This window comes from Alternaria triticimaculans, assembly GCF_023758025.1.
Source record: "Alternaria triticimaculans strain BMP 0046 chromosome Unknown scaffold_16, whole genome shotgun sequence".
Lineage (NCBI taxonomy): Eukaryota > Fungi > Ascomycota > Dothideomycetes > Pleosporales > Pleosporaceae > Alternaria > Alternaria triticimaculans.
In genome coordinates this window covers 111,594-130,987 of record NW_026055973.1, presented here as the reverse complement: position 1 = coordinate 130,987, position 19,394 = coordinate 111,594, and the positions used below count along the sequence as shown (strand labels likewise).

Genomic DNA, 19,394 nt, shown 5'->3' with positions numbered 1-19,394 from the left:
GAACAGACGATGGCTCATGCCCAGAGGGAGGCGTGTTCTACAAGTGCAACGCCTTCCGAGGCTGCTGCACGATAGACCCATGCATGCCAGGTAGTACTTGTCCTGCCGACAAGGACCGGACTCCAGGACGATGTAAGTGCACCCAGTTTGTTGGGCGGTTGTAAGAGCTGACCGTAAGTAGCCTCACATACATCATCGCCTATCCCAATTACATCGGTCTTGATGATCTCGATCACCGCAACGACTTCTTCGATAGCTTCTCCAACGGCCTCTGGGTCGTCCCTTGATACTGGGTCTACATTCAGCCTAGAAGAGTCCTCGTTGGAGACTGTTACACTGAGCTCATCAGCCACAGCGACACCGTCTATCAACGCACCAGTATCAGCTGGTCACGCTCAGTCGTCGATCGTAGCGCCCGTGGTCGGCGCAGTGCTAGGCACAGTCATCTTGTGCGCATTGATCGCCTCTATACTGCTATACCTAAAAAAGAGACGGCGGGCGAAAGTATACAAAGCAGCCACATACCCTTCTCCTTTGGTCGGTGACGATATGACATCGCAGTTATCAAGTAAGCCCACGCGTTACGCCTCGATCTTCGGTACACAGTGCTGACTCCATCCAGGGAAAGCATCCACCCAATTCCAGCAGAAAATAGCAGCACTTTACAGAGCAGACTCGATCACGGAACCAGAAGATCCACCCCAGCTAGACAGTCGAGAGATAGGTCAGCATGAACTCCATCGCAACGACTCGATGGCACGTCTCTCTGAGCTTCCCGCTGAACCCATACCATGGCCAGGCCATGCTGCCCACGGCTAGTCCTTTCTTCGATCATGATCATATTACAACAGAAGTCGCTGGGACATATCAAATTAGCGAGATGTGATGAATACTGTAACTGTACGAGACGCAGGCGTCGAAATTAGACGGAAGAATGTTATGAGTCAATGTAGTAATACTGATCACAGCATCAGACGAGAAGGAGATTCAGATACCCCATAGCTCCGGTAGCTTAGAAACTTCGAGATTGCACCAGCGCAGCACATGGAGTTCCTGGTGTGATGTTTGCCAATTTTCGTTCTAGCCTGCGACTGCCGCAGCTGACCAATCACCGACGACTAGCCCCGCTGACGTCACAGTCGGGCAGCTACGATCTCACACCCTTCCGTCACTCGCGCATGCCTAAATCTGCGCCAACTTTACCCGTTCGCTTTCCAACGAGAGATTTGAATCAACTCGACTCAATATACTCTTATCATCATGTCCGAAGACGGCGCGCCGCCTGCAGATTCGGCAACACAAGCAGCACCGCCTCCCTCGATACCCCGCTATTTTCGAAATGATGCGCCTTTGGCACGACGAGATCCTCACAAGCAGCTGCTAGCGTCATTGGATCGATTGATTACCGACTATCCTCCGCATCATGTACCCCCAGGCGGTGGTCTATACTACGGACCGATTTCAGTAGCCTACCTCTTCTATGCCCTGCACAACATATACCCGGATCTTAAGCTGGATGACTACCCCTTGAACACATGGTCTGCGGCTTACATCGAACAAGCTCAGGCTCATATCAAGGAGTTTCCTCCGCCATCTCCGAAGAAATGCGGTATCTCCAACGACATCATGTCTCTGCTTGCCCTGTACGCCGTGACTGCACAAGACCCAGACACTGTAAAGGAGCTCTGTGATCATGCTGCAGTCATGCTTGAGGACGAGACCTCCAACGAATGGCTATACGGTCGCGCTGGCTATCTGTACCTCCTCCGCTTGGTCCGCGGGGCGTTCGCTCACAACAAGGACGTGACCGAGCTCATCGAAGACACGGCCGATGAGGTCATCGAGAACATCATGCAAAGCCCGCGTCCCTGGAAGTGGCATGGGAAGGCATACGTGGGTGCCGTTCATGGCGCAATCGGTATCATTACACAGATCGTGCTCACCGACCCTTCCTGGGCATCTAAGCTGGAGGCCGAGCTAGGCGCCCTGCTCAGCTATCAATACGAGAGCGGCAACTTTCCTTCATCTCTCCCACCAGGTCGTGACAAGCTTGTTGAAGTCTGTCACGGCGCACCGGGTGTAGTCAACTCCATTCTCTCAATCCGAAAATATTTCCCAGGACTTCAAGACCGCATTGATCGGGTTGTCGCAAAAGCTAGAGAATGCATCTGGGAAAGAGGCCTGCTCACCAAGGAGCCATGTCTCTGTCACGGCATCACCGGAAACGCTCTCGCTCTGGACGGAAAGCAATTCGAACACTTCTTGACGTACACCACCGGCCATGAGATCAAGTCAATGGCCAAAGACGGAATGCTTGAGAAATCGGAAGATCCATCTTCCCTATGGTGTGGCGAGGCAGGTCGTGCCTGGGCCTGGGCGGTCGCGGATAAAGATCTGCCAAAGACGCTTCTCGGATATAACGACATCTAACCACTCGAACGGAAACTTCCAGCATTTCGACTGGCACTTTGACGATACACACGATGTAATGAACGAGATGACCGCCAGGCGGTTTGCGCATGTGGCCCCATGCGGAATACTTGTATGAGGATACACAACGCAGTCAGCTACGGCTAGCGGCACGAATGACCTGTATTAGCGTCTCAATTAGGAACCATTTAAATCAGCAATCAACTATTTCTGGAGTCTTGCAACGTTCCACTATCATGTATGCGAATCAGTTTACCTTATTCCCCGCCGTCGGTCGCCGTAAGCATCCGCTAGGCGCGTCGGTGCTTTGTCGAGCCTCAAACGGCACGAAAGATTAACGGAAAAGCTAGGATTGTGGAGACTTTACTCGCGACATCTCCTTCGGGGGATTCATGTTGGGCAATCTCCGTAAGCCAGACACGTAGCCGCGCGGGGTACACAGCATGTTGCGCATTGCTCCACGCGCCGTGCAACATTGAATGCAGAGATCCGCGGGTGTCACCGAACGCCGACAAATGGCACTACCATCTTTTATCTGTATATTGAGTTGCGGATTAGGCTGAAAAGCTTATGCGTCGTGCGAACCATATTTGGCGTTGACAGCCAGCATGCGTTCCGAAACCGCGGTCGAAACTATGTAAGATTGCTTGCGGTAATGTATCCGGCTGATGTTTCACACAACGGCTATTCGCGAAAACCTTGGAGCGATGTTATTCTGTGTTCCTACGACTTGATAACTACCGGTGCGGGAGAGACAAGGTCGTGATCAGAAAAGCACATTTCTGGCACGTCAACAAACCCCTTGACGATGCTTCTTTCGTCGATGCACCTTCGACTCAAACATCCCACGCTCTCTTCTATCTCAATCGCTAGCTTTCGCCCTGTAATTTAAGTCACCAACTGTCATCGTCGCATCTCTCTTTTCCGCTTCTAGAAGAACGCCAGCGGGAGGGTAAACTTACAACGCACCTGCCACGCCTGCTCTCATACTGCGTTGCTGCATTAGCGGTATATCCTCCCATAACAGCGGGCAACTCACATTTCTCGTGCTGTATTTCTCGTGTTCATCGCGTCACAAGGTGAGTGCGTCACATTCCACCCAGCAAATTCCTTGGTTCAGGGCACGTCTTCGCTACCACATCTCTTGTCATCACAACAACAACACAGGTCTGAGAGGCCAACAACTCTGGCCCGCAATACGCTCTGCTGTCGTATTGCGTCCTATGCGACGTCCAAATGCTTTCATCTTGGGCTCCTAAACCTAGTATCTCGACTGTGGATGACAGGCGCGATCGTCACTCACTCTCACCGCATATGACCTCAATGTGGCTAGTCTGTTTTACACGCAGGGACTGCAGACTCTGATGTACAAATACATATCTCTCTGCTCCCCTCTGACCGGCTCTCCGCAGATACACCCTTCATTTGACGCGACAGTCGCTCACCATGCTCATGCCGTGGCTCGCTCGATATTTAATACCGTGGCTTTTGATATCATACGTCACGTGTACGCCTGTATCGGAGAGGAAGAGCTCTCATGCCGTCCGGCAGTCCGTAGTGGGCGTAGTGACTGGAGTGAAGTCGCGAGACGAAAACGGTGAGTATCCAGTTAGATCGCACGTGTATCAATCGCCGCTAACTTTGCACAGGCAATGTTTATGTGCGCCGGGAGGTGAGGGACTTGAAGAACAACGCGCCAGACCAATGGAGTCTCTACATCTTGGCGCTGCGACAACTTCATACAACTTCCCAGAACAATCCCACCTCGTTCTACGGTATTGCATGTGAGTGCATCCGCTATCCGCATGGTTCATCGCTTACTAACATACACATCAGCGATACATGGAAGGCCTTACGACGTTTGGGGAGATGCACCAGGAAAGAAAAACAAGATTGGCAAGGCTGGTTACTGCCCACATGGCAATGAGTTGTTCTTGGGTTGGCATCGCCCGTACCTTGCGCTATTCGAGGTGAGCTTTATACCTTCGCGCCTTCACCTCTCCCTGGAAGAACAACGACAATGATACTGACTCATTGTAGCAATCACTGTCAAGCCATGTCTACGATATCGCTAAAAAAGCACCCGCCGATCAGATCGAACGGTATCTCAAGGCAGCAAACGAATTCCGCATACCTTACTGGGACTGGGCCCAAGGTACCACTATTGGCCCCGTTCCCGACTTCTTCACAGCCCCGGAAATAGCGGTGACGGATACGGACGGCAGTCTGACAGTGGTGTCAAATCCGCTGTATTCCTACAAGTTCAATCCCATACCTGCTGGCTTTGATCAAAAGGTAAGCGATCCTAATTTTGGAAGATCTTGGGACAAGATTTCTAATCTATCATGCAGTGGGCCTCTATGAGTTCGACGATACGCTGGCCGAGCGACGCGACCGCCAATGCGACATCGCGACAATCGATGTTTGTTGGTGCCTTCAATGCCCAGTCCACCAATCTGATATCTCAGGTTGGTGTTGCTTTCCGCGCAAGCACTTTCTCGCGATTCTCTAGTATACTAGAAGACCCGCATGGTTGGATACACGGCGTTATCGGCGGTGGCTACGATCCCACCACCTCTTCACCTGGTCATATGTGGCCGCTGGAGTATTCGTCGTACGAACCCCTCTTTATGTTACATCATGCGTAAGTGCGCTTAATCCCTAGGATCACATAAGCTAACAGACCTTCAGCAACGTCGACCGCCTACTCGCACTATACCAGGGAGCGCACCCCGATCTTTGGATGGAGAAGTCAAGCATAGGACCGCACGGCAACGTCTATCTTGACGACTACCAAGATGTTGACGCAAACACAGAACTCCTCCCATTCAGAAAGGACCCTGGCAAATTCATGACCTTCAACGACTGTCGCAACACCGCTGTCCTAGGCTATGCCTATCCGGAAACGAAGCGCTGGAAGTTCGCATCAGATCAAGCCTATCAGGCAGATGTCACAGCGCAGATTGCAAGGATGTACAGTGGACGCGCCCGCGCACAGAGCAAAGTTACAGTCATGAGTACCAAGCCGACGCCATTCGGAGAAACACTCGAGGGCAACAATGGCACATACACGGATTGGACTATCGAGACACAAGCAATCGCTTCCAAACTTCCACCATCATTCATCGTCAAGTACTCGCTCGGCGGCATGTTCAACTCCGATCCAGTTGTCGACGTGGGAAGCTGGATGATGTTGATGCCGGAGCGACTCGACGACGTGCACACCGAGAAAGATCCCTCAACACCGGAGAAGTTGATGAACGGTACAACAAGTATCACACCCTATCTCGTCGAGCAGATCGAGAACAAGAGCTTGAAGAGCCTGGAGCCCAGCGACGTGGTGCCTTTCTTGACCGAGAAGCTGACCTGGAATGTCTATGATGTGAGTCCACCCCACGTCATGCCTGATATCAAAACTGACTTATGCTTCTAGCAAAATGGTGAACGTGTCAAGTTCCCAGACCAAAAGACTCTTTCGGTCAAGGTATTCAGCACCAGCGCGCGCGTGCCAGACAACGACGAAGAGCCGATCGAATACGACGAGGGAAGCACGGCTTATCCCGAGATCACGGCAGGTAAACATGGTGGTGACAAGATGGGTCCCCCGGGAATGATGCCTCCAAGGTTCTAGGGCCTTTGCGCACTCAGCAACTTGCCTTACAGCGTTGGTAGCTTTCCTTGTGTCCTTCCACGTAGAAAGTAAAGTATGGTAGCAAAACATACTGGGTCCAACATTCAGCCTTTGCCTATGATTAATTGACTGGAAATTTGATCCCAGCAACAACGTGCTTAACGAAGTCGCAATAGTGTCTTTTCCGGCAACAGAGAGCAAGCTGTAGACCTCTTCGGTGATGCGTCACCCCCGGACATATGCCGATCTTAACCCCATCCGCTAGCCTCGTACCCCTCACATGCAATCTGATTCGCTGAGCCGAGCTTCAGACCTCAGCACGGCGCTTTTCCGAAGAGCTTGTCACTCCTTGTACATACTTAACCACCTCAAGCATTACTCAAGCGCCATCAGCCGTATCCCCAGTTGATGCAAAGACTCTGCGCAGATGTCCTCCCCACTCCTCCGCAGTTTGCGAACCTTTCAATCGGCCCGCCTAGCCGCACTACACCCACGGATACATTTCCGCAGTCTATCAACCATCGTCACAACATCGTATCCATTTAACCAACGGCACACACTCAAAACCCCTCAAATCCAAAAAGCAAACCAACCCAGACTCTACAGCGATCAGCAACAACACCAGCCCTTCAGCACAACAACAACCGCTAAAATGTCAACAGACCCCCCACCAAAAAAAGACTGGTCAGCAACCCAATACCTCAAATTCAACAACGAGCGCCTCCGCGCCGTCTACGACCTCGTCTCTCAAATCCAACCCAACATCACCAGCTCAACACCGCGTATCTACGACCTCGGCTGCGGACCCGGAAACAGTACAAAAGTCCTCCTCGATGCGTTCCCCTCTGCGCGCATCACAGGCATGGACAGCAGCCCAGACATGCTGAAGAAGGCGACTGCGGAGTTCGAAGGCAAAAACAGCGTAGATTTCACACGAGGGGATCTGGCGACGTTCAAAGCAGATGGGGAGACGGATGTACTTTTCAGCAACGCGGTATTCCACTGGCTCCGGTCTTCCGAACGCATTCCCACGCTCGCGCGCCTCTTCTCCTCGCTGAAAAGCGGGAGCGTAATAGCGATCCAAGTCCCGGATAACTACCACGAGCCGTCGCACCGGATGATGCGTGAGACAGCTCTCCAATCAGGGAAGGCGTGGTCGGACTCCTTCGCGGATACGCAGATTGGCGATTTGAAGGACACGTCAAGGCCGGATTTGGATCCGATTGAGGAGCCGAGTGCGTTTTATAATGCGTTGGTGGGAGAGGCGAGTTTGGTTAATGTGTGGAGGACAAAGTATATGCATGTGCTCAAGGATGCGGGCGCGATTGTGGAGTGGGTCAAGGGGACGGGGTTGCAGCCTTATTTGAATAGGATTGAGGGGGAGGAGGCGAAGAAGGCGTTTTTGGAGGAGTATGAGAAGGGACTGAAGGGCGAGTATCCAGAGTTGGTGGATGGGAAGGTGCTTTTGGGATACCCGAGACTGTTTGTTGTTGCTGTGAAGAAGTAGAGTGGCTGAAGTGCATGAGTTGATGCAGGAAATTATACTTTAGTATCTCTGCCTATACACATGCTGGTTTTATAAAGCTCCTAAGACATGCCTGTATAGCTTCCTTTCCTGTCGCTCGCGATCGGGTACATAGCTTATCGACGAAGAGTGCGTAGTGGATATGACCAAACATAGCGAGCTCCTGATTCTTGACATGTATTTGCACACAGGCTGTGTAGTGCTCACGTTGGCTCCTTTCAGAGATCGTGTTTCGTGCATAGCCGACATATCCGCAAGTCACACCCTTGACAGCCATTGACCCAGCGGTCCATGAATCCGCAGTGATCACACTCGGTATTCTCACCCTGACTCACGTAGTATCGGTCGAACACATGAACGTGATTCTGTCTGTTCCTTCTCCGGTTACGCCGTGGTTGGGCTCGAGGTAGATTGGCCTGCACGTTCGGTTGTGGAGCGGCACTAGGTGCAGGTGGGTTTGCGAACGGAAGAAGCGCCTCTTCGTTGAGAATGTTCGCAACCCTTTGAGCAGCATTGACGGCGGGTAATAGTGCAGCAACGAATCCAGGGACGCGCGGCGCAACGTTTGCAGGGTTGACGATATTTGGGGCGGCGTTGTTGGCGGGTATCGGTTCAGGCGTAATATTCCGCTCGTCCCAAGTTGGGCATTTACATGTACGCCACCTCTTGAGACAAAGGTAGCAGAATTGATGTTGACAGCGGCACCTACAAAGTCAGTTCAATGTAGTAAACGTGGAACGGTTATACGTACTTGATGTGGTAACAGCCAGCCTCGAGCTCTATCATCTCTTTGCACTTTGGGCAAGTCTTCCAGCGCTTGGCTTTTGCAACTTCCATGAGCTTCTTGACGTCTTGGTCCTCAAGACACAGACCGGTATGCTGCTTCTTCTTGCATGTGACACACGTCTTCTGGGTACACTTCATGCAGGCGGCTATGCCTGCTGCGATGTTGCAGGGTCTGACCCATTTGGCGCACATGAAGTTGCTGCAATACGTTCGGTTTGGCGTCTCCAGTTCTTCTCGTTTGGCCACATATCGAGCGAAGAGCGCGGGCGGTAGAAAAGGGATACAGGCAAAGACCGGTAGGGTCTGATTACAGCATCGCGGTGGAAATTGCGAGGAATCTGTGATACAAGCTTCGAAAAGGCCCATGATACACTCGCGGCAGTACGCGTGACGTTCAGCGTCGCCAGTACCTTTGCATTGAAGTTGGATCGTGTCTCGGATGGGGTGCATGTCGAAGCATGAAGAGCATGTCCGAGACGCCACAAAATCAGGCTGAGCTCCAGTCGGGGCATGGTCTTGCTTACAGACCGTCTCAGACGATGGCACATGCGTGGCATCTGCAACTGGAGCAGCGTCGGCCTGAGAGTCAAGCTTGGTACGCTTGGTTCGTCCGTCATCTTCCTCCCTGAGTATTGCTGGATCAACGCGAGCAGCCCGCTTCTTGAGTGTACATTTGTGCGTATATGGTGTGATAGAGTTTCTGTCCTCGTCATCCACATCGTCAACACGCGCACGCTTAAAGTTGCTGGATGCTGAAGTTGGCCTCGCATCGTCCTCAGCAGGACGCTTCTTGCTGTGGAGAGGCTCGAGCCTGGAGGGAGCAATTTGAGTACCGCTGAGATCGAACCGGAGGTTGTTGCTAGCGAGCGTTCGGTGGTCGATGGGTTCCTGCCTCTGTGCTGCTGCGTTGTTGTGCACGCCGTTGTCGACCGACACCATAGGACGCTGAGGTACCGGCTGGCCAGCAAGTGTGCAAGCCATATCATGGTCACCTTGACAACGTTAGTCTTGATCCGAGTACGATGGGTCAGGTGCTTGCACTCACGTTCAGCTTGCTGCTCCTCGTTTAAGAGCTTTCGAAACGACTCTCGGCCAGCATTCTCTTTCCTGATCATGTTGTGCGCGAAGATACGACCGTGTACCTCTTGCCATTTCCTCGTGAGCTCATCGCGGAGCGCGGCGAAAGCGACTCGCTCGCTGTTGACGGCACCATCGTTGCTAGTGCTGGGCAAAGCCTTCAGGATGGCGTGTACGTCGTCCAGTTGAAGCTTCAACACGATCCGAGTAGTCTCGGGATCCATCGTGCGGATAGCGCGTGATGCGAGTGGAGGCTACGGCAGAGGCAGGTAGCGGTAGCCGCGGTATGAAGGTTTCTGGAAGACAGATGCAGCTGCGAAGTGACGCTCTCTAGCAGTGAGCGATGAATGCCATGTCAGAGCGAGGAAAGTGAAGTGAAAGGAGATATCTTTCGGTGAAGTGAGGTTTCACTGCAGGTGAGATGAGTCTTGCAAAGGTGGTTGTCAACAAGTGGGACCGCCGGGCTAGTGAAGATGAGGAAGCCGCGTCCCTCGCACCGTAAACAACAAGAAAAAGGATGACGTAGAGAGTGGGAGAATGATCAGATACCTACACCGGCTTCTAAAGCCATCTACCAACAGTAGGCAACGCAAGTCTCTGAAGACTACATCGCGCGACCTCATACATTATCTCCACCTTCGGCTCGACTTCTACTGCAGCAGCGTATGCAGCTTCCATGCAAGCTCAGCCATGCAAGTCCACCCATCCCCCAAATCCGTAGTACTCTTCACACTCTCAAACACCACCTCTACAAAGCACTCCGCACTCCGCACTCACACGCGCATAATCGCGCCCACCAGTAAACAATGCCAAGATCGTATATGGCACAATGTGATTACCCAGAAAAACGCCCATACCAATGCTGCCAGCAAAAAAAATGTTGTTCCTTCCAGTAAAGCATCGCGCAAAGCGCAGGATGCCCTACAATGCAATCAAACAGGTTTCGTCAAACTTATGCCAAGCCGATGCGTGAGAAGATGGACTGGGCCAGTCTAGATGTCATAACGTAGACTCTGGCCAGGGGTATAGAATAGAATTCGCCGCTCATTGAATGCTTTTCGCTCAAGCCATGCATAGATGGTTGCATGCAATCAACGCCTTGTACTCCGGGAGGGTTCCAAAAAGAGAGTGGTCGTGTCTCATCCAGCGCCCGCGGTGCCAATCTGTGTGTGTTTTTGGAAGCCGGGCGAGCGGTAGCTGTGCCGATGAGGCGATGCAGTGCGGTGGCCGTCGGAAGAAGCTTGGGGATTCTGGGCGAATGCAGGGTTGGGTGTATTTCGGTCGTACCCTGGTGTGGGGCTGTGCTGATTGCTGCCCATAGGTTGAGCACCCCCGCCGGGGATCTGGCGAACGGACGCTTCGCCAGCTTGAGCCGAGGGGTTATTGTCCGCCGTCGTAACTTGAGGCGAATTGCGCTGGTCTTTCCTGGAAGCTGTGCCGGTTTGGTCTCTGGGTGACGGCGTAGGAGCTGACAGAGGGTTCTTCCCCCGCTGCTCCCATTGGCGCATGATTTCCTTCGCGCTCATGTCGGACACTTCATCGCTGAGTAGTTCCATGATCTCGGGAGGTACCTGTTGACGTTAGTATGAAAGTGGATTGGTAGTATGGCGGAGCAACATACCTCCGAGAACTCATCGTTGTTTTCGATGAGATCAAACACGACCTTGACCGCGCCTTGATCCACACTCTTGACTTCTTTGTCGTTGCTCTCTCGCAGAATGTTGGGAGCCATTACGGTGGCGATGTTCCAGGTGTCCATCTTGTTGCCCGTTTCTTCGTCCACAGTGTGGAACGATGAAACCCAGTTCAGGAAGCAGAACAGGACTTCCATTGTGTCGCGGTGGGCCTTGGGCAGCAGGCAAAGCACAAGATGCAAGACCTTCTTTCTTTGTGCCTCATCCTCAATGTCTGTTACTGTTAGTCAAGCACGACACGTAAAATGAAGCCACTTACCATTAGCCACCATGAACAGCCTATATAGCTTCAATGTCAATACCGGCTCAGGCATCAACCTGAGGAAGCGCTTTAGGAGATTGGCGAGTATGACCGGGTTCTTAGTATTCAGGTCGACCTTCTGAACACCATGGGCGTCAATCTCTTCCTCAAGTTCGCGTAGAGCTTTGAGGTTGCCGTTCTTCCTGAACACACCCTCGATGGACATGTCCATACTTCTCATCGCAGTGATACAATCCTGAAGCAGAGCTGGAACTTTGAGAGCGCCCGGTCCTACACCTTCCGTGCACTCATCACCATACTTTTCCACGAGGTACTCAAGCGACTGTCGGAAAGTTGCTTTGTCGGAAACTGGCTTCTCGACTCCTGTAACGCCCTTCTTCGGCTTGCTTTTGTCGGCCTTGAACGCTTTGCCGAACCCGATCTTGCCCCAGAAGTTGTTTTTCTTCGACTCGATGAGATCGAGCAAATCGCCCTGGTTGTACTGATTGTCGTCGAGCAGAAGGCCAAGCTGGAGTACTGCAAGGCCCTTCAGTTTGAAGTATTCAAGTGGCGACAGCTCCGAAAAGTAGGTTCGTGAACGACCCTCGGTCATCTGTTGTAGATCCTGGGCGCCAGAGAAGTCGCGACGATGGCCATTCTGCAGCTTCGGTTGATCTTCTCGTCCCAGTAGTGCGCTTCCACCAGCGCGGAATGCATTTGGACGTTGCTCTCGTTGCTGCTCCAACGCAGCCATGCGAGCAATGTCGTCTAAAGCGAGAGAGTTCACAGCGAGTGTTACAGCGTCGGCGTCGCCCCCTAGCTCGCGTTCCTGGACGATTTGCATTCCTCCTCGCATCTGTCCTTCTCCTTCGAGACCCTCTGGACCGTCAATGATTCGTGATGCGCGCGCACGTTTCATCGTATTGGATAGGTGCTTGTCAAGTCGCGTCGATCGTAGTCGCTTGATATCAGACATGGATTGCTCGTAGGCGGCGTTGTTGCTGTTTTGACTGTCTGTTGCTGATGTCCCTCCATACGACTTTGATCGTGTGTCCGGTCGCAAATGCGGCGGGTCATCCCCAAGGCGATGTCCCTGTGTGGAATCATAGCCTGCCAGGTTGGGATCATCTACAAGTCATTAGTGGGACGAATGTAATCTCGGAAGCGGCTCCAGAAATCTGAGTCGGAGTGTCAAGATGAGTGGTGACGAGGTGATCTGTTACGGAGAGTTATTCTTACCTGAAGTGTGTGGCAATGCGCCACTGGATCGCAGGGTCGCCATAAGACGCGCATGCGCCACGTTTAGTAGGTGCACATATTGGCGCAGCTTGGTGACCTGCTCGAAACCGTTCTCAGCGTCTGGCTGCGCTGCTGCACATGCCGGACAGAAGATGCTTCGCTTCGATTTACTCCAATAAGCGCTCTGAGGGCTATGGCGCAAGTCGGCATTGCACCCCCGGCAAACCATGCAGCTGTAATTGTACGACATGTTGTTCAGGTGTAAACACTTGTCTTCGACCTGGGCATCGCATATTGGACATGCGTCGGCCCATCTTGGGACAAGCCGCGCGGACTCAGCCGCCTGGTCTCTTTGGGCCTCGTCCTCCAACCGCGCATCGAGTGAGTTTACTTGGGTAAGGAAGTTGGTCAAACCGGTGGAGCTCCGGGTCTCGCGCTCTAATTTTAGAGAACCCTGCAGACATATGCGGATGAGGAGCTTCAGGTAGTGGGCTAAGCCAGTGACCAGGGACAGTAATTCTTGGGTCACGCCCAGTCGGCGCACGCCAGTACCCTGGGACTGGGTAAGAAGCGCGAAGAAGGCTACCACTTTCTTACAAAGTAGCTTTGATTCGCGCGAGTAGGTCAATCCCTTGGGTGTCCTGACGATCAATTGCGCATCGAGCGCGTCGGCGGCCGCGAAAAGCAGTTCGACGTGCACAATGAACTTTTTGGCTGCCATGACACCGTCGACGTAAGCACCGTTACTGACGTGCAAGAGCATGTCGGAGATGCAGGTCGCGGACTTTTCCTCGAAAGCCGAAAGGGTCTTCCAGATCCAGTTGACCTTGGCTTCGATCTCTTCCTCCTGTTGGCGGACGCTCTCGCGCACCTCATCTGTCGCGTCGCCATCGGCATCCTGCAGACGCTCGATGACAGGCTGGCCTGTGGAATGAAGCCTGACATTCCAGTACTTGTGGATCATGTAGCATTCCGGATGCCAGTGCTGGTTCTGCCCATTTCGGAAGATCTCGACGAATTGCTTCAAAATCGATGTCTGACAGCCGTTACACCGCTGGGCGAATTTGGTGGAGTAGTGGTAGTGACAGTAGACGCTGCCCTCGTGCTCGTAGTAGCTGTCCGAGGCGCCGAAAACGGTAGGACACACGGAACAGGTAAAGTGCTCAATATGGTATTTCCGGTCTAGCGCTGTGATGTAGGAGCCGCGCAAGGCTTGCCCGCACTCGAAGCAGAGCAAATCGAGACGTCGGAAATAGTCTGTTTCGCAAAGGGGGTACTGGCCGGGTGGCTTGTCGGGTACGGGGAAGAACTTGGAGGCAACGATTTTACCGCAGTCCTAGAAGGCAGGTCAGCACTGTGATCAGAGATGCTATGTAGAGAATTATGGCGCTCGAGACAATTGGGAGCAGTCCATGCAGAACAGCGATGCGCGCGCTCGCGTCGCTAGAGATCAAGAGACGTGCGAACGCCCAACTCCTCCAATCCAGAAAACAACGTGGGTGTCTTACGTGACAAGTAAAGCATTCCAAATGGTAGGTGTCGCCCAAGGCTCGCACAAATTGTCCAGTCAGTCCTTCCCCACACTTTCCACATATCTTCCCGCTTCGCTTGGGTTTGGCGACGGGCTGGTTCTGGTCCCCCGGGTCGGTCGACGATCGCGGGGGGTAGTTGGTGCGGTCGTAGGGCGCAAGACTGGTTGACGAGGATGCGGCCTCGTCGGTGGCGCGTCTGGAGAGGCCATTGTTGCGCGGGTCGTAGTTGTACTGTGACTGGGCGCCCTGATGATCCATCGGAGGCGGTCCCTCCGCCGGTGTTCCCATGTCCAGTTACGCCAGCTTCGACAATCCTCCACTTCGATGCAGGGTCCGGAACGGGTGCGTGGCGTAGCCGAGGTGGGAGGGGCGCGCGACAGGGAGGCGAGAGGTGGCAGGGACGGGTTTGTCAGCGTACGTTTGTCGTATGAGCTGCGGCGTTGGTAGGAGGTGCCGCGGACGAGGGGTGTCGAGTCGCGGTGGATCTACCCGGGGAGGTGGCCAAGGGTAGAAGGGCGGCGATGCGTTGGCGAGCGCGCTCTGTCTAGCAATGCGCGGCGTCTGGCAGGGCGGGCTGGGCTGGGTGTAAGGGATGCTATGTACAATGGGCGCAAAAGCAACTCGGACGGCATGCGGTCGCCGCGGAGGAGCAGGCGTGTGGTGAATTAGGCCCGGCGTGCTATGGGGGGCATAGGACGAGGACCCTGAGCGGTGGATGAAACGCGGTCAGGGCGGGCAAGGCAAGTAGCAAGAGGGAGCAGCACCGGACATGCAACTCGCAAAAGCGCAATCAGAGGTCGCTTGGCGGAAAATTCGCAGGAGGCGGCTTGGGGTGTGAGGCTGGTGGTTGTTCCTGTGTCACTGCGGCTGTGGTCAATGTTCGAGGAGTGGACTGCATGGTGCAGACGGCGCTAGCCGCTTTGGTGCACGCTGATTGCGATGTACAGGCAGATGGCCGGCAGCAGCATCGGCGCCTTGGGACCCCTTGAGCTTATTTTAGCCCTCTAAGAGAGCCGGCATTAGTATGCCATTATGCACTTGTTCTGCGCTGCCGGTGCGCATGCGGCTAGCTGGTGGGTTGTGAAGACGTTACACAAGATATTATACGTCCAGCGCACACACGAGATATTTCCCTCAGCATCCTCGGTACATGGCAGGCTATTCCTGGAGCATAACGCACTGCAGGCCGTCTGCAGGCCGATGAAAGTCAGCGCGCCGGGCGGGGAAGGCTGTTCGTTTCAAGGTTCATGGGTGTCGCTAGCGCTTCGGACAGTCTTGGCATAGAGATCTCGACAGTCGCGACTTCCATGAGGTGAGGCTATTGTTCGCGGTTGGAAGGCACGTCCGTCGTCACTGCTATCCTACACGTCTCACTCGCTCTCACCCGCCTCACTCTAGCTCCGCCGCTTTTACTAGCAGGACCGAGCTCGCGCACCGCCCGAAGAACCTGCGCATATCCAACAAAGACCATCACAACTCACCGACCGCGTCTATACCTTTGCCTACCGTCGTTTATCAGCCTACCACATACCCTTACACTCCTTCGCCATGGAAGGAGAGGGAGAACACGCGCCGCCCCAGAGGCAGGAGCCACCCGTCTTCAAGGCCCCGAGGCTGGTTTCGCGCCCGAAGCCCCCGGTGCAGCAAGAGGAGGAGATGGGCTCTGAGATCAAGCTGGGCGACTTTGAAGACGTCCACGCTCTCTCCGTCTCCGAAGCGCGCGCCGTCGTCACAGCCGTCCACGAGGCCCGGAAGAAGAAGGACCCCGAGAACAACCCTCTGCGCGATAGGATATACAACGACAGCATGTGAGTCGCCTCGCGTTGGCGCGACATGTGCGAAGAATCATGGAAAGAGCTAGGGCTGACTGCAGCAGAACCATCACGCAGTTCCTCGACTACCTAGACAACTTCGCCCGCTACAAAGAGGAAGACAGTCTGCACTCGATCGCTGCCCTCTTCGATGCCCACCCCGAGATCTCTGTTGTCGAGAAGGCGCTGCTGGGTAATACAAATGTCGCAAGAACATGGATATGGTGCTGACAAGCATGCTAGGAACGCTTACCCCGGACACCGCAGAAGAGGCCACCACCCTCATTCCCTCGCTGAACATGGACGAGGACGAGCTCCAGTTGATCCTGGACGAGCTGAACAAAATGCGTGAGTTGGAAAAGTTGAACAAGATGGTCACGGGCCCATAAAGCTGACTTCTCGGACAGAGGATCGGCTTCGATAGTACACTCCTGGAATTCTGTACCGTTGCATGCACCTTTTGGATGACGCCATGAGAGAACTGGATAACATGTCGAAAGCGGCCCGTCAACACATCGGGATTGTTCCATGTTCGCCCCCAGGCGGTTCTTGAACCGTTTCAGTTCATTTCACCACGTATAACAATCCCATTGGTCTGGAGAGTATCGGTACTTCCAAGGTTGACTCGAGATTGCATCCCCCATGCTTCGACAGCGACAGCACAAGGTTGGTAATAAGGGCAAGTATGGGGGGACGTGACTTGGCATTTTGAGCCTCACCGGGGACGAAGAGCAATCGTTTGCGACACTTATCCCGGCATTGTTTTGCTGCTTGGGGCTTCTCATCAATACATTCAACTTTCATTCGATCCAGAATGACAAGATGCGCCACTCTTTCACTTTGTACATTGTGACGTCGAAACATCATCCTTCCACGCCTCAAGTTGACCTGCTAACAACGATACCAAGCGGGAGTACAGGTATCACGGCCTGGTACGTCTTTCCAAGTACTACCAAACATTGTGTATCACCCCTCATCGGCGTTGAGTTACACCATACTGCGAAGTTGCACTGTGAACAGCCTGCAACATTGACATTTGCTTCTTTTGTCTAGTCTTTCATACCGTCCACAACATTTGATTCGGATTTCAAGCACCCACAACGACAACTCCAAAACTTCTCAACTTCACTATGAGAACAGCTCACTTCTCTACAGCCGCCTGTAAATGCAGCACCCTGCGCGCGTCCAGGCGCAGACTGGAAAGACTTCATGCATTGAGTCTAGCCTACCCCCGCCACCAAACTGTCCCATCCCTTACAGCCGACTGGACAGTAGACAGCGTTACTACAAACTGTTATACACGTGGACGTCCTTATGCAGCTTCTGACCCTGTCATAAAGTATAGCCTGGCAGTGAGCGTCCTTGCAATCGGCATTATCGCCGCCATTGAACCGGCAACCGGCGTCGGTATAGCTGCGGTTCTCGCGGTCACCGTCCTCATCGTGGGATAAGACTGTTCTCTCTGCGGCTGCAAGGCTGGAGTTGTACGTGCTGGTGTTGTAGACAACGTCGAGAGGACATAATGATTATGTAAAGTCAATGTATCATGATGATACCCTAGATATGCATTGCTCTTTAATCTTAACTACCATCGTAAGCGTCGACTCTTTGCCGTTCCATATAGCCTCATCGACCTAGATCCCCTTGGCTACCGTGGTTGAGTATGGAGATGACCATTCCGATGAACAGCCCTGGCAAACCACTGTTACCAACCTACCAACCCACTAATCTACACACCTAAAGGGTCCCGCGAAGACTTGGAGCTCGAGCGCGAAGCCCGGAAGATCAACCTAGATCTTTGCGTTCATTCCCCATCTCATGACTTTCACTCCTTGTGAAGTGGAAACCACTGTGACCTCGAAGTACGCGGTCGTTCATGCACAGCGCAAACTCACTGCTGCATGCAAGCAACAAGCAAGGAACCAGCACCTCGATACTTGCCACTAACGCTCCCCTCAATCTATATAACGACTCGGTCTCTGAGCCTCACCAAGTGTTCACCCCATTTGCTCTCCTCAACCACTAAACCACCATACGACTTTCATCCATCAACCACCGCACCACCCAAACCTCAATCCATATTCCACCCACAATGCCAGGCTTCACATCCTTCTACCTCAAAGGCCGCATGGCCAACGCCACCGCACCCCAAACCGACTTCGCCTACGACTCCGAACCTGATTTCGAAACTCTAGCATCAAAGAAACATCATCTCCAGCTACAGAAACGGCTTGCCCGCCAAGTAACAAGCATCTACGGCACCGTCATAACGCGCTCTGACGCCAACCAAACTTTGACGCTGCTAAAAACCGTAAAGTCGCATATCGACGCACAAGTGGAGGTATTCCACGACTTGGGGTTGATGTCGCTGATCGAGCGGGGCAAGGCTATCGAGTTGTTTGTAAAGAAGAGCCAGGGTGTTTATCAAGATGGGTCACGAGCGGTGCAGAAGTTTAGGTCGGCGCAGGGGCCTGTTGGAGATGTTGCGGAGGGGCTTGGGCTGTTGGGCAAATACAAGGGTGCTAAGAACGGGGAGTTGGAGATGTGGGATGTGGAGTGCATGGTGGTGATTTATCAGAGGAGGATTTTGAAGCCGTTGAAGGAGGTGGTTAGGGAGATTGAGAAGGTGGTTGGGAGGGAGGAGGGGTGGACGGACCCGCAGTAGTTGAGCAGCTCCCAGGCTGATTCAAACGCGTTTTATATCTTTGCATGGCAGTATGGGTGAAGCGTTCGTGTAAATTGGAAGCGGCGTCTCTGGTACCTAGGTAGTTTTGGCTAAAACTGCAATTCTCGCTGTGCTGGAACCAACTGTGCTTTTGAAGCAAGTTTTCTCACTAAAATGGAACATCTGATCCATGTATCATCAGCGAACTACTATGTATTGCGCAAACCTTTTGCCTGCTTGCTGGGACAAACCGAAGACCGCGGACTCAACCAATGATGACGTGGATGTGGGGCACACAGCGAATCCGGTTAGCGGCATGGGGAGAACCGCTGCGCCAGCATCTGCGCAGCTGTCGTGCAACCTTCAACATCACATCACATCACATCGTGCCGCCTGCTACGCCTTGATCAACTGATGTCTACGCCGTATCTCGGTTCCCGGAAGCTGCATCGGCCTGAAACATCCTTCCCGATCGCAGAGCCGCGCCGTACCGGCTTACCCATCCCACGATGTCCTACTGTACGGCGCCTCGATGTCCTCACCTGGAAGACTGCTCGGGTCTTTCCAATGCCGTCTCCGATTGACTGATCGGCTTGATGAAGGGTCTACCATACAGATCTCTCTGACGCGATTGTGACGAGCTTGTCGCTCAGTGCTGCTGATGTCAGAAGCGAGCATACTGTTGGTGGAGTCGACTTCAGCAACCACGGTCCATTACAAGAGCAAGGGATGCGCCACTTATCTCGTCGACATGTTGACTTTT

At 53.4% G+C, this 19,394-nt stretch overlaps 5 protein-coding genes across 5 annotated transcripts; 3 read left to right on the top strand and 2 right to left on the bottom strand.

Annotated features, from left to right (window-relative positions):
- Positions 1-1,260: 1,260 nt before the first annotated feature.
- J4E78_008624 (uncharacterized protein) lies at positions 1,261-2,430 on the top strand (the record flags this gene model as incomplete). The annotated part of the gene is made up of 1 exon (XM_049369224.1): positions 1,261-2,430. One exon carries the CDS (start codon positions 1,261-1,263, stop codon positions 2,428-2,430), a length of 1,170 nt encoding a protein of 389 aa, XP_049218925.1.
- A 1,805-nt stretch (positions 2,431-4,235) lies between these two features.
- Positions 4,236-7,568, top strand: J4E78_008623 (uncharacterized protein; the record flags this gene model as incomplete). The annotated part of the gene is made up of 6 exons (XM_049369223.1): positions 4,236-4,400; positions 4,471-4,725; positions 4,782-5,044; positions 5,122-5,812; positions 5,864-6,005; positions 6,724-7,568. The coding sequence occupies 6 exons, from the start codon at positions 4,236-4,238 to the stop codon at positions 7,566-7,568; spliced, it is 2,361 nt and encodes a 786-aa protein (XP_049218924.1).
- Positions 7,569-8,327: 759 nt separating this feature from the next.
- On the bottom strand, positions 8,328-9,673 carry J4E78_008622 (uncharacterized protein; the record flags this gene model as incomplete). The annotated part of the gene is made up of 2 exons (XM_049369222.1): positions 8,328-9,364; positions 9,418-9,673. 2 exons carry the CDS (start codon positions 9,671-9,673, stop codon positions 8,328-8,330), a joined length of 1,293 nt encoding a protein of 430 aa, XP_049218923.1.
- A 915-nt stretch (positions 9,674-10,588) lies between these two features.
- On the bottom strand, positions 10,589-14,443 carry J4E78_008621 (uncharacterized protein; the record flags this gene model as incomplete). The annotated part of the gene is made up of 5 exons (XM_049369221.1): positions 10,589-11,020; positions 11,071-11,357; positions 11,403-12,512; positions 12,624-13,959; positions 14,132-14,443. The coding sequence occupies 5 exons, from the start codon at positions 14,441-14,443 to the stop codon at positions 10,589-10,591; spliced, it is 3,477 nt and encodes a 1,158-aa protein (XP_049218922.1).
- A 1,260-nt stretch (positions 14,444-15,703) lies between these two features.
- J4E78_008620 (uncharacterized protein) lies at positions 15,704-16,355 on the top strand (the record flags this gene model as incomplete). Its single annotated transcript, XM_049369220.1, has 3 exons — positions 15,704-15,963; positions 16,032-16,159; positions 16,210-16,355. 3 exons carry the CDS (start codon positions 15,704-15,706, stop codon positions 16,353-16,355), a joined length of 534 nt encoding a protein of 177 aa, XP_049218921.1.
- Between the last annotated feature and the right edge of the window lie 3,039 nt (positions 16,356-19,394).